General features: G+C 31.7%; 1 protein-coding gene across 1 annotated transcript; it reads right to left on the reverse strand.

Annotated features, from left to right (window-relative positions):
• Positions 1–1191: 1191 nt before the first annotated feature.
• On the reverse strand, positions 1192–9248 carry naa10 (N-alpha-acetyltransferase 10, NatA catalytic subuni). Its single transcript, NM_213334.1, is given in 8 exon segments — positions 1192–1547; positions 2208–2292; positions 3391–3435; positions 3534–3649; positions 3767–3812; positions 4756–4814; positions 8621–8719; positions 9110–9248. Coding segments are annotated over 8 exon segments (675 nt in total). The 5' UTR covers positions 9131–9248; the 3' UTR covers positions 1192–1343.
• Between the last annotated feature and the right edge of the window lie 4410 nt (positions 9249–13658).

A 13658-nucleotide genomic window follows, 5' to 3' on the forward strand; every position in this document is an offset into this window, starting at 1 on the left:
AGTGTAAACATGACCAAAACATCACTTTTTTTTCATCACTTCTGGTCACATGGAATGCCTTACAGGAGGGGCCATCTATCAGGGTGTCTTTTGTTTGTGCTTTGCTTTCATCCATTTTTGAAATTGTCTTCTGTGAGAAAAGACAGATTTAGCAATTTAAGACACTGCAAGAAAAAAAAAGGAAATCTTGTATCTCAATGACCATCGTCATGTTTGTTGAAATGTCAAATCAGGCTAAAATGGTGCAGTCTGAGCCTAACGTATCTACTTGTTAAGTCATGACATATAAAATACTGTGTCCGAGTCCAAGCCGCTACTCATTTAAATTGAGAAAATATTTGTTTGACCCCTTTTTAGTTATACGTGGCAATAAAAGTGAATTTTATATAAAAGTCATGGTCTACAAGAAAGCCTCTGGAATCAGAGACATTTTAACAATTCATAATTTTTTTTTTCACTTTTCCTTGTAGGGTTATAATAAAATTTGAAGAGCAGCTACAAACTAATTCCCCTACCTCCCTCACTTGCAACCTGTGCAAAAATAATAATAATAATAATAAAACAGTCTAGAAATAATCTACTTCCCCAAACAGTAGCTCATGGTGTGCATGGCTATGGAAGCAAAATAGGGCCAAAACACTTAAGATGACATCTAATTGGTTGAATTTAGATTGTTAACATGCAGTTTGATCATGTTACAGTTAAAATTGTGTTTTTTAGTAGACATGCAATTTGTCCTCTCTTAACTAGCCATTTTATAGGCCATTTCGAGGGATGTAAATAATAACAATGGTCCTAATTTATTTCCTGTACATTTTGAATTTCCATAGCTTCCAAGAATCCAAAAAGCTCCAGACATTGATAATGTTATGGCAGCCATTTTAGCATTAAGATATGATTAAATTGAATCTTGTTACAGTTCTGAAATAGTTTGGCAACAAGTGTTCATGGGCCAGTGACATCACCACATTAAAATGGTCCAATAAATGGCAAATAATGTCTGATGACTGTATTTTGGCCCCAATTGCCTTCCACACATCTAAAATCTAATTTTTTTTAATGAACACCCTGTTTTTACCAATACCTCAAATTACTGCGCCATAAATTGGTCTTACTGTTAACCAAGTAGCCATATCACTCTCAATTTTTTTCCTTCACTTTGCCATGATAAATAACACTACCACACACAAGTTTACTCTCCAATTTTATTGTCAAATTTCCTCTCACATAACTCCATAGGTGAGAACCCATTTTTATCAGATCACTTTCCTGTATTTTAAAAATAAACCATCAGAGCATATAAACACTGTAAACCCATTTGAAACCTATGTGATGGATGCGAGTTAAGAGTCTGACGATGAGTCTTTGACGTCCGTGCTTTCGGTGGCCTCGCTGACCTCGCTCATTTCTTTACTCTCTCCTCCGCTGTCTCCATCTCCCTCCTTCTCTCCATCCTGCACCGTCAGCTTCTCCACCAGGCCCGTCACAGATGTGTCCTGAGACGGTGGAGCCTCGGAGCCCCACAGACGCACACCTGGCTTCTGCAACTGCACATCAGGGAAAAGTTAAGCCAAAAATACTTCTATACAAATAAGTCTGCAGTGTATACTTGCTAATTAGTGACAATAAATGTGAAGGGAAGGGATCAGAATAAACACAAAAATATATTTACACACCATTAGCTTTTTACTTTTTAAAGGTGAACACAATTTAACCCCACTTAATTTTCGATAAAAACTCTGTAAAAGGTGCGACTCAACTGCACTGACCATATTTAGACGTGTGAATGTGTGATATCTGTTATAGCAATTTAGACAAACACTTTCCTACCTACAATAATTGGCCAACATATCAAAGATAAAAATATATTAGAGACTTTGAATAGCCATTTAAAAACCACCTAGTTTAGAATCTGAATTGGCACCAATCCTCTTCTGAGTTCAGAACAGATAAAGAGGCCGTTATTACAACGTGTAAAAACTCCTGAAGGCAAATGGAGTATGTTTAGGTCTTTCCCATAAGATTTGAAAACCTTTCACCAGTGTTCTTCTTCCACATATGTTCAGTGGGTGTAGAGGGTCAGGTATGTTTGGGAGATTTGTTTATTCATCTTCATTTGAAGATTACAAAGTGAAAGTGAAGATTGAAAGTGTATTTTGAAGCAGTATCTGTATCACATAATTATGTATGACTGCACCAGCACATACCTCATCTGCCATCTGCGTGAGATTTCTCTTCATGGCGTAAGCATCTTCCCCATCGGCATAATATTTGGGTTCCACTTCGCTAATCCTGCAACACAAATTAATATAACCATTTTACAGTGCGGTATGAGTACATGAGTCAAAGACAAAAAGGGGAGTTTCAAGCAACAAAACACTCAAGTATAATACAGGTACATTATAAAATGTCCCGTGTATAATTTTGAAGAAAAGTAAGTATTATTTGATTGTCTTTACATAAGGCATCCATTTAAATGTAATTAAGCCCATACAGAAATCCGACATACGGCAATATGTGAAAAAAAATATAAAATTTTGGCTGAACTATCTAAACATTTGTACATATATGTAATTCCAATGGTTGAAGAAAAATATGTATATATGATATTTTATATATGCGAAATCCAAACATGAACTTGTTTGTCACACATGTAATGTTGTCGTACATCAGATTTCTATATGGGAGTTTCAAAAAAAAAAAAAAAAAAAAAAAAAAAAAAAAAATATATATATATATATATATATATATATATATATATATATATACACTATAAAAAAAAGTGTATTTAAGAATCACTATAAAACCTCTAAATACTCATGAATTGTCATTTTAGATCTATATACTCAAACATTCATATATTTTGCTAGCAACAACTTAAGAAGAAATCGAATAATTTAGTATCATCAGTTCTTCTACAAGTACGAGTAGGTAAGAGAGAAAAGATAAAATAGAGAAAAAAGATAAAAGAGAGAGTAGGTATTAAGATACAACATCTCAGATGTTGAAGGTTTACATTTTGTTTTATATTAAAGTTATAGGGAAAGAGTTAAATGAGTTAGTTGATTTTTCTTTTATTCTTTTCTTTTATTTGGCATGGTCCCGTTTCCTTTGTCACTGTCTATTGAGGCAACAATACCCTTTTTCTTTTCTTTGCTGCATCTCTAAACTACTTTAATCTTAATTCAGCAATTCATTTTTTCAAAAGCTAATTAGATAAAGTAAAAAGTAACTTATGTAACATTTTCAAAAAAGTATCTCAAATATTATTACTATTTTTTTTAAAGTAATGCGTTACTTTAATCATTACTTATAAAAGTAATATTATTACGTAATTCCCCAACACTGATAATTACATAACAGAGATGGGTAAATTGAAGCGATACTCACTGAAACTTAAGTGTGTTGGAGTACAAGTGAAGAGCAGCCCGATTACTGAAATACACAAAGCAACATGATCAGAATAAAAATCACTTCTGCAAATCTTTCAAACCAAACATAACAACAAGAACACAGGCATCAAAGGATCATACCTCTTCCTGACATGTAAAGAGACATATTTGGCATTGAAGTTCTCAATCATGGCTCTGCTGGCTTGATCCATCAGTTTTTGAGCCAGTCCAAGACGCCTGTGTGAGCGTTTAACTGCCTGTATGAACACACAGCAAAGCGTTTACTTTTATTCACACAGACAAAATGAAACTAGAGCATTATATCAGCCAAAATGATGAGAAACAACAAATCCTTTCAGATTAAACACACTAACCAGTGAAGTAATGTGTCCATGAGGCACATCGTCAGGATCCTCCTCCCTGAGGAATTGAACACAAGCAACTAGCACATTTAATTTAACTTTTTAGACAAATTTCAGCATTAGCTTATATTTATTACATTATATTAAAATATTAAAGTATGGCAGTTGCAAAACACATACAAACAGAAACCTATTAATATTAAGCCTACAAAAAATGCAGTTCCAGTGACCCTATAATTCAAATATGAAGGCAAAATAAATTCCTAGATGAGTTTCTGTTATTGAATTTACATGATATGATACTAACGTCACACAGGTAACTTATCCATTTTGCTGAATATCAGCATGTCAGTGTGGAAGCAAATGTGATAGCAATTTTATACAACAGTTCAACAGACAAATCAATAGACTTATACTGATATTCAATATATAGCGATAATGAACATGCACAATATTGATATCGTGGACGTCAAAATACCAGGAATAATCATAATTTATAAAAAAAAAAATTCTTAATGTTTAATTATCTATTAAACTCAAAAGTCAATCATTTTATTAAGTGGAGCAAACAATTTAATAGCCTTTTTTGTAATGTGTTACCTTTTGAACTTTCTAATTATTTTGCAATTTAATTAGTTTTAAACATTTGTTTACTTTGAAAGTGTACATACAATAAAGTTATATATATTTTTACAAAATTCTGAACAGAAACGACTGCAGATTCTGTTTGGCCCTAGTTATCAGTCTCAAAATCTAACAAGTTATTAATTATGTGCATCGGTCAAAAAATCCATATTGGTGATTCTCTAGCAAAAAAACATTTACCTTCGATAGAATTGCAAAAATATCTAATTTATATTTTCATTACAATTTTTCTTAAAAGAGAAAAAATTTTGTATTAGAGATTTTGAACAACATAAAAATAGAGAAAATGATTCAACGCAAGCTATTAAAAAAAAAAATTCCAATAAATACAAAGCAAAAAAAGCAGAAAAACTTACATTTTTGCCAGAACATATCCCACTATCTTCCCGTTCTCATCCTCTGCGATGTAGGACAGCTTTAACAAAATGAACACAGCTGATCAACAAAGCTCTAGCATATGACAATTAGTCAGCATAGTATATAATTATGTACAATTGTAGATGAGCATCAGTAACAACTGAGGTAAAGTTGGTTTTATATTCGCATGTTCAGGCTTTGGCATTCAATAAAATAGTAAAGCAAAATTTTAAAAAGCTAATGCCAATTAATTAATAGTACATTTTTTATATTATTGTTTATTATTTTTATTATTGTCACGCTTCTTCGAATATTCAGTCTGAAAATGCCTCTTCATGGAGGATGGACTCTCATGCACTTCAGGGGTGTGATTTTGTTTTTTTTCCTTTGCAAAAGTTAAAAAATCTTGACAATTCTGTGGGTCCGTCTATAATCTCAGATCTTTATTTATTATTTTCAGTGACTACATTTACTTTGACATCAGTAATCAAATAACTTAATCTTAATCTGATTAAGACAATAAAATAATTTAGGTGTTTACATGAGTTGCTTTTTAAATGCTCCCTTCATGATCCCGTTTTACATGTTATAGCACACAGATCGAATAACGTCATTGTGTCACCACGCTATCCACGTTTTCTCTGCAGTTTGAAGTAGTAATGCATTACAATATTGAGTTACTCCACAAAAAAGTAACTAGTTGCATGACTTAGCTACGTTTTATGCCAAGTAACGTGTTACGGTACTTTAGCATTACTTTTTCTTACCTGGCTGAGGCTTGATCTCTTTCAGAACTTGCAGGGTTTGTTTGTTTATTTATTTTTTTTTAATAGAGGAGCTCTGCAATTAATGATGCACTGTATAAGCTACATCTTCAACAAAAAAATAAAAAGAATAATAATGCTCAGTACTTCCTGACCCCAGAGCTATACATACTGCAAATACAGATTAATGAAAGTTTACTTTTGTACTTTGTCTAATTGGTTGAGTAAAATCACTGTCTATTGAGAAAATCCCCTTTTCATTTCCCCTTTCAATAAATTTTTTTAAAGGCTTATCAATTAAACTAAAAAGTAACTTCCATTATATTTTTTAAAAAGTATCTTTTATTATAACTTTAAGTAATGTTACTTTAATCGTTACTTAGAAAAATAATACTATTATGCAACTCACCTTACATCTGATTGATATTATAAATATCAGATATTGCAATTTTTTGTTTTGCATATTGCAATTGCATATTGCAATATAAATACAATTTCACCAGATGAGAAGATTTAATTCATTTAGATCAATTGAGATGATCAAGTCTTTTTCTGTGCAGTGGATTTGCATAAAATATAATAAATTACAAGCAGAAAAAAAACAAATTAAACAATTAAATGTAAAATAGAATGGTCATCATTGTATAAATAATTTTCAAAAATACAATTTAATAAATATCATTATCTGCAATAAACAATCTAATCCTGCAACGTGACTATAGCAGATACACACAGTGCGATATCGATGCCCAAATTATATAGTTCAGCTCTAACTCGTGTTATCCCAACACTGTTAATTTTGTTTTGAATTCAAGTCAGGTTATTAGCTGGCCATTCTAGCATCTTTATTTGCTTTGCTGAAAACAGTTGAATGTTTTCTCGACTGTGTTTAAGATCATTGTGCTGCTAAAGCATCCACCCTGGTTTCACTGTCCTGGTAATAAGTATGACTTCAAAAATAAGGCTGGGCTATTTGGCCTAAAATCAAAATTTGGATTAATTGAACATTAACTCGATTACGATTAATGACAAATTATTATTATTATTATTATTTTGCCCTCATAGTTTACTGAAAGGTTTTGGACAGTAAATATGCTCACATATAACAAGTAAAAGATTTTTTAATAAAAGGTGCATTATTGATTTTAAAATAATTCGCATTTACGATCTATAATTATTTATTGCACATCAACATTGAACAACTGAAGTTAAAACACACATTACCTGAAACGAACAGTCACTTTTTTTATAAAAATAAATTTATTGCACTTTTGGAAACAAAATATATTATTTTCAATGTTTTTCAAATTAAAAGTAGAAAATAGGCAGAATCTCTTCTAAACAAAAAACTCATATCCTTTAAATAATATTTTTAACAATGCATTTCTTGTATAATATAAATCATTTTATTGTAATGGAAAATTTGCCATCTCAAGGCATCTCTGGTTAAACACAGAAGTTTAAATAAGCCTAAACAGAGCGGTAGGAAAAGTAATTGAAAAAAACTAAACTGAAAAAAATGTAATCGATTATAGGTTCTGAATGTTGATTTTAATTACTTTTTGATTAATCGCCCAGCCCTATTTCACAACAACATAAGCACTATTTAATTGGGCTGGGCAATTTGTCCTAAAATCAAAATCTTGATTAATTGACCATTTTAACTCGATTACGATTAATAAACAATTATTTTATTTGTTTACTTTATTATTGCCCTCATACTTCACTGACAAGATATGTACAGTAAATATGCTCTTTTTTTAAAAGTGAAAGATGTTCAAATGTAGGGTGCATCCCTTGACCTTAAAATAATTGAAGGAAATACACAATATCTACTGCCTATGATTATCAACGTTAAAATCAAAACATACTGACATTAAAACATACATTGCCTAAAATGAACAGCCACTTTTTCTTATAAAAAAGTGAAAACAAATAACTTACACTTTTGGAAAATGTATTATTTTTTATGTTTTCAAAAGTAGAATATAAGCATTATTTCTTCAAGATAAAATAACTTTTTATATATCCTGTATATACTTTGTGTATATCCTGTTTCTTGAATCTTATGTAAGCAAATATTTTTATGTAAATAATAATTTTATCATAATAGAAAATATGCCGCCTCAATGCATCTCTGGTGCAGCTTCTAATCATCGTCAATGTATTGCAAACGTACGATGTGTTGTTTAGCAATTCCATGCAAATGTCAACCTTGCCATGAAAAAACCTACATTTTCGCCAAAATAGCAAAACCGTTTCTGCGTTTTTTGCGTAGGCTTGAATTTTACAGTAGTTTAAAAATCTCTGTCAGTGTTATCAAACAATAATATTTGATTTAAGTCACACAAGTGGCAATTTCACATCCATAACGAAGCTTTTTAATCATAAATGCAAAAACGTAAAATCAATCAGATTTGTTCTATGGTAATCCAACTCTTATCATTTTGCTTTGCATCATTTCTTTTGGCTTGTGCAGTTTAATTCACAGAATTTCTACAAAATATGTTGTATACTGTGAACTTACAGACTTTTTTGTCACATCCATAACGCATGTTTATTTTCCTCCTTTAAATAAAAAATATGTTTACAGATATTTTTCTGTTTCCAGAGCTCTGTGGCTAGTTGTTTTGAAATGTATAAAGAGAAGTTTCAATATAATGTTAACATATACTTCCTCTGTCAACCTATGTTTTGAGATTTTACTGCAAATGTCACATTCATAACACTGGAATTGCTCAGTTACATTTTTTTAAGAGATTAGCGAGTATGCAAAAGCTGTGCTAGACAATATAAATCAGCCTTAACAGTGCGGCGGTGATGTGATTGCACATGCAGTAGGAAACAAATCCAAAAAATGTACCAGGAAAAATTAGATCAATTATAGGTTCTGAATGTCCATTTCAATTACATTTTCGATTAATCGCCCAGCCCTACTATTTAATTAACTGTGGACAATGTTGTACTTTACAGTCATTGGCTGCTAATATGATTTCCCTATTTAAAATTGGCAAAGAATATTTTTCTGAAATTATATTAAGGTGAAAGTCAAAATAAGTGCAAACATAAAACCCAACTTTACACCAATTCAGTAACAAACCTGAGGCCAGGACAGGCCATGGTAGAAGTAGTACTTCATCTGATAGTTCTCTGGAAGACACAGCAGGTTACAGTGCTGCATGTTCATCAGATCCTCTGGCTGGAGAAATTAAAAACAGCTAATCATTGAGTCAAGCTGACACATGAATCATTGGCACTAAACTACACTAGAGTTAGCAGATATAGCATATAATAATAATATTCAGAGAGACGGTGTATCGCTAACTTAGACTATTCTTTTTTGCTGAGAGAGAAAAGAAGTGAACGTTTAAAAAGAATAAGACGCGGCCCCTTTAAATACGAGCAACGTTAAAAAACGAAGACTAAGAACTAAAGGCAAAAAAATTAACATAATTGAATGATTAAAAAATTATTATCAGCACTCAATGTTTCATTGTCCAGAAGTTAAAGTGTCTATGATTATTGGAAAAATCATTTTGACACTCATCTCCTGTCTTATGGCTGTACCTTTTTATTCTAGTTTACTTACCCGTGCGTTGCGTATATTCATGTTGACCGCTGACCTGTTTGATAAATATGCTATATAATATAAATACAGGTGTCAAATAGGCAAAAGATCTTCAACCGAAGCCAAAAAGCACGCAGATGGACACAGCTACACCTCAACAACCATGTTGTCCATGACAGGAAGACGTATGTGCGGGTTGTTAAAGCGCTTCCGGTGATGACTGTGATAAAAGTCCTTGGGGAAAAATAGTTCATTCATTCATTTATTTATTCATTTTAAATAAATAAAAATAATCTCTTAAATAAACGCCAATCTTGGGAACCACCAATTTATCCAGCATATTTTTTATGCAGCGGATGCCCATCCAGCTACAGCCCATCACTGGGAAAATATATTAGGTCAGTCAGGTCTTTTTAATTAACATCAATAACATGGGGATACATAAAACATTCATTTGTAGTAATATTGTTTGACCTGAATACAAATTATGCAAATTCGTCGTGCAGCTAGTTACACAGATTAGTATAAGAAAAAAAAACAATTCATGAAAGAAAAACAAATATTTAAAGAAACGAAATAAAATAAAAATCAAAAGAAATAAAACATAAATATCTCAAACCATAAGTAAATTATTAGAGTACTACATATCAAAAGGGATGTGATCATTTAAAAGTAATTGGTACTCAAATAGTCCACGGTACCTAAAAGGTGCATATTAGTACTCAAATGTACCTAAAAAGTACCTTTGAGGTACCATTATAGACGCTTCAGGTACAAATATGTACCTTTTGAAAATTTATTGCCCCAGTGACAGCTCCTGTACCTTTATTTCCAAGAGTGTATTACAGTCTATTCTATGCCAAATTATTAGCTTACCCTCCATATATGTTGCAGCAGAAATCAAGGCCAGAGAGCCTTTTTACAGAATTTTGTTGTGCAATTTTGAGTATGTGTTAATTGTAGCCTCAGTTTGTCTTTATCAGCTGACAGGAATGTTACTGGTTTGCTCTTCTTCTTGTTCTCCTCTTCAAGGTTCTGTGTTCAGATATGCTTTTTTGCTGACCTCATTTGTAGAGGTTTTTTTTTTTTTTTTTGCATTACTCCTGTCTTATGTCATATATAGCTGAACCAGTATAATCTTTCTCTTCAAACTCCTGCCATCAACAAGCCGTTTTCACCCACGGAACTGGATATTTTGTCTTTTTCTTACCATTATCTGTAAGCTGGAAAGTCCAAGTAGATCCGAAACACTTTCTGAAACACTCATACAAGCCTGTAGCCCGCTTTAATAGGCTACCTTTACTTTTATTTTTCTTCAACCTGCAGTCACTTCAGAGCTCAACATATATGAAAAGACCCATCACAAAACTCTCTTTTAAATTCATTTTCTATGGGAAGTTTTATAATGTTATATTTGTGCATATACATTAGATTTATCATTACTGAAGCTAAATCTGGAGCTTATCTAACAAAATAACTTATCATAATGGTCCAAATATTTGTACACCCAAATTTATATGTTATAGAAAAATCTTAAATAAAATTATTAAAAGGAGGAAAAATCAAGAGAAACAAAATATATTTACAAATTATTTAGACAACAGTCCTGTCTGGTTCTCAAATCTGATTGGCTGGTAGCCGTGTAATATTCTGCTCCCTCACCCTTCACCCTTGTGTATTACTCCATCCACATACAGCAACAAGCAGAAACACTCTAAAGTTTGATAAATATTACTGCGTTTGGACAACATTATGTACTTTTAGGGCTTTTTTAAGTTGACATTGTAGTTGTTTAGATATGCAGTTCATTTATAAGGATGGTGCCTGTTTCAAAATATTTATAATTTCTGAGAGACAGCACCTCGGTGGTCATAGCCAAAGATGGTTGACAATATCTATCCACAAATCTAAAATGTTAATATTCCTACAAAAAAAAGTTGACAACATTTTTTTTCCATAACATAGATAAAGGACTTTTTTCAGAGCTTAACACTGCTGTAAATTTGAAATGGACTTGTTTAACAAATTGCCCTGGTATCAGTGGAACATGTAATAAAATGAAATTTGGCAAAATAATTTTATAAAATTTAATTTTATAAATTAGTAACTTTCATTAATAAATTTGAGTAAAAGGTGGTTAATTATAAAAGTTTTAAAAGCAAATTCAACTAACAATATCTATCACTCAAAAAATGTAGTAATTTTCACATGATTTATTCAAATGGTTTTTGCTAAGAAAAATCAAGTTTTTAAACTACTTAAAAATAATTGTGCAATAGTGTTTCCACTATTTTAGTAAACATTCAAGTAAATAGCACATAAGATTTTTACAGTGTATTGTCTTGGTTGAAAGAAAGAAGAAATGCCCGCACATGCATGGTTTTACCTTATCGCAAACCCAACAGCAATCTGGTAGTGATTGCTCTGCTTTTTTTCGGGGTTAATAATTAATTAATTAATAATTAATAATAGACTTTAATACTGCAGGGAGATATCTCATTGCAAATATATATAATGACATTTCATGTCACATTCAGCCTTATAATCTTAATATATATATATATATATATATATATATATATATATATATATATATATATATATATATATATATATATAAGACCTGTTTTGTTCAAATGCACTAATATATACCTATAAAACAATGAAAATTGTTTAAAATTTGGCGTACTCATTTATGCGGAGCACTGTATGTTTATTTTTGGTCTAAACTAAAAAATGTTGGGTTCCACACAATACCCCCATGTTGTCCCAACACAAATCGAGTAATTTAACTTAAATGTTTTTACAAATTTAAGTGAGTTGAACATAAAACAATTAAGTTGTCAGAAAAAAAACTCAAGAATTATGTTGATTTAGATAATTAAAAATAGTATGATCAAGTTAGAACAATCAGTTCTGTGATTCCTGTTACAATTAAATCGCGCATAGAAAAAATGCATCAGCCAGACACAGATGCTTTAAATGCAGCAAACATACAGCGTGGAACCATTAAAAGTTTCCATTAAGACAGAAAAATTGTTGCATGATCAAGAAACTGTTTAGACCTGGGGTTCCCAAACTTTTCAGTACGCGAACCCCAAAATAACAATGCCAGTGACTCGCAACCTCCACATTTCTTGGAAGTGATTATAAATATACAAACGTTGCACACACAAAAGGCTTCTATAAACATGAGCATATTGACAACACAAGTGCAACAGTCTAACAACCATATCATTTTATAGTCATTTATTCACTTGTTTAATTTATAATTCCCCTCACCTAAAGAGACTGGTGGGCACAATGAGTTCAGCCCCATATTCATGGTTTAATTTTGAAAACTGCCACTCAGAGATCATTCCCATTGTTCAGTTGTGGCCTTTACTTATGTTTAATGTATTTGATTGCCATAAAGATGTCAGAAAGTTTAACCTGGTGCTAAAAAAATCAATCTGCTGCGGCTGACACGTTTGCTGTGTTGTTAATCTAACATAAACACCAATTCTATGACAAAAATAAACTGTAAGGCTGATGGCTTTTTATTTGCATGTTGTTGCTTTGTTATGTAACTATTAACTACTATTTTTATCTTCTGTGGGTTATGGATGAAATATGGTAATTTTATTAGTATAATAAGTTTATTTGACTTTTTGGAAATCACCAAGAAACCCCTTGTCATTGTCCAGCGACCCCCTCTTTTGAAATCATTGGTTTAGACTTGATGTCACCGCTGTTAAGATGTAGGGCGCCTACTGTAGAGTGACTGTATGAAATCACCAAATGACCTTGAAATAGAACTAAATAGACTACAGTATGTAACATTGTCAAACACAGAGATGTCCAAACTAGGGCCAAAGTTGGCCCATGGTAACCTTTGATTTGGCCTGCCATCCCATCTGAGAAAAGAGAGAAAGATGGGGATTGTTTAGAGAGTGTAATTTCTAATTGAATGTAATCTTTTGTTTGTTGCATTGCTAAGATCCAAAAAGCAAATGGAAATGAAATGTTTCAATTAAATGAGTTTGATTTTTTTTTTTAAATGCACATACAGTCACCCGATGGATAAAAAAAAATGATGACTTTAGTGAATAAAGGCAAAAGCTGATTCTGGTCTAGTGTATTCCGCATTGAATTTCACCGTGCTATAAAAATGCGATTGTATTTTTATTATCATAAGTTATAATAAAGAAATTCAGACTGCATTAGTTAATACAATTTAAAGTAATGTTTTCTATTTATTTTTAAATACAATGAAAATAAACTAGCTATAGCGACTTTAATTTCATTTAGTTTGGTATATTTACCTTCGGCCCAGAGCACTCAACGATATTTGGTTTTTGGCCCTTCATACGAAAACGTTTGGGCACCCCAGGTCAAACACATGCACAACCTGCATGTATTCTGTCAGTGCTGCATGATCTTGGTTCGTTGCACCACCTGCTGGTTTATCAGCATTAAAAGTACATAACAAGCCTCGACATATCAGTACAGTTAAAAAAAAAGTTATACAATAAAGTGCCCATGTGTATACAAATACAATATGAACTGAAAGCATTGGAGAAATTTGGAC

This window comes from Danio rerio, chromosome 23, assembly GCF_049306965.1.
Source record: "Danio rerio strain Tuebingen ecotype United States chromosome 23, GRCz12tu, whole genome shotgun sequence".
NCBI classification, from domain to species: Eukaryota; Metazoa; Chordata; class Actinopteri; order Cypriniformes; family Danionidae; genus Danio; species Danio rerio.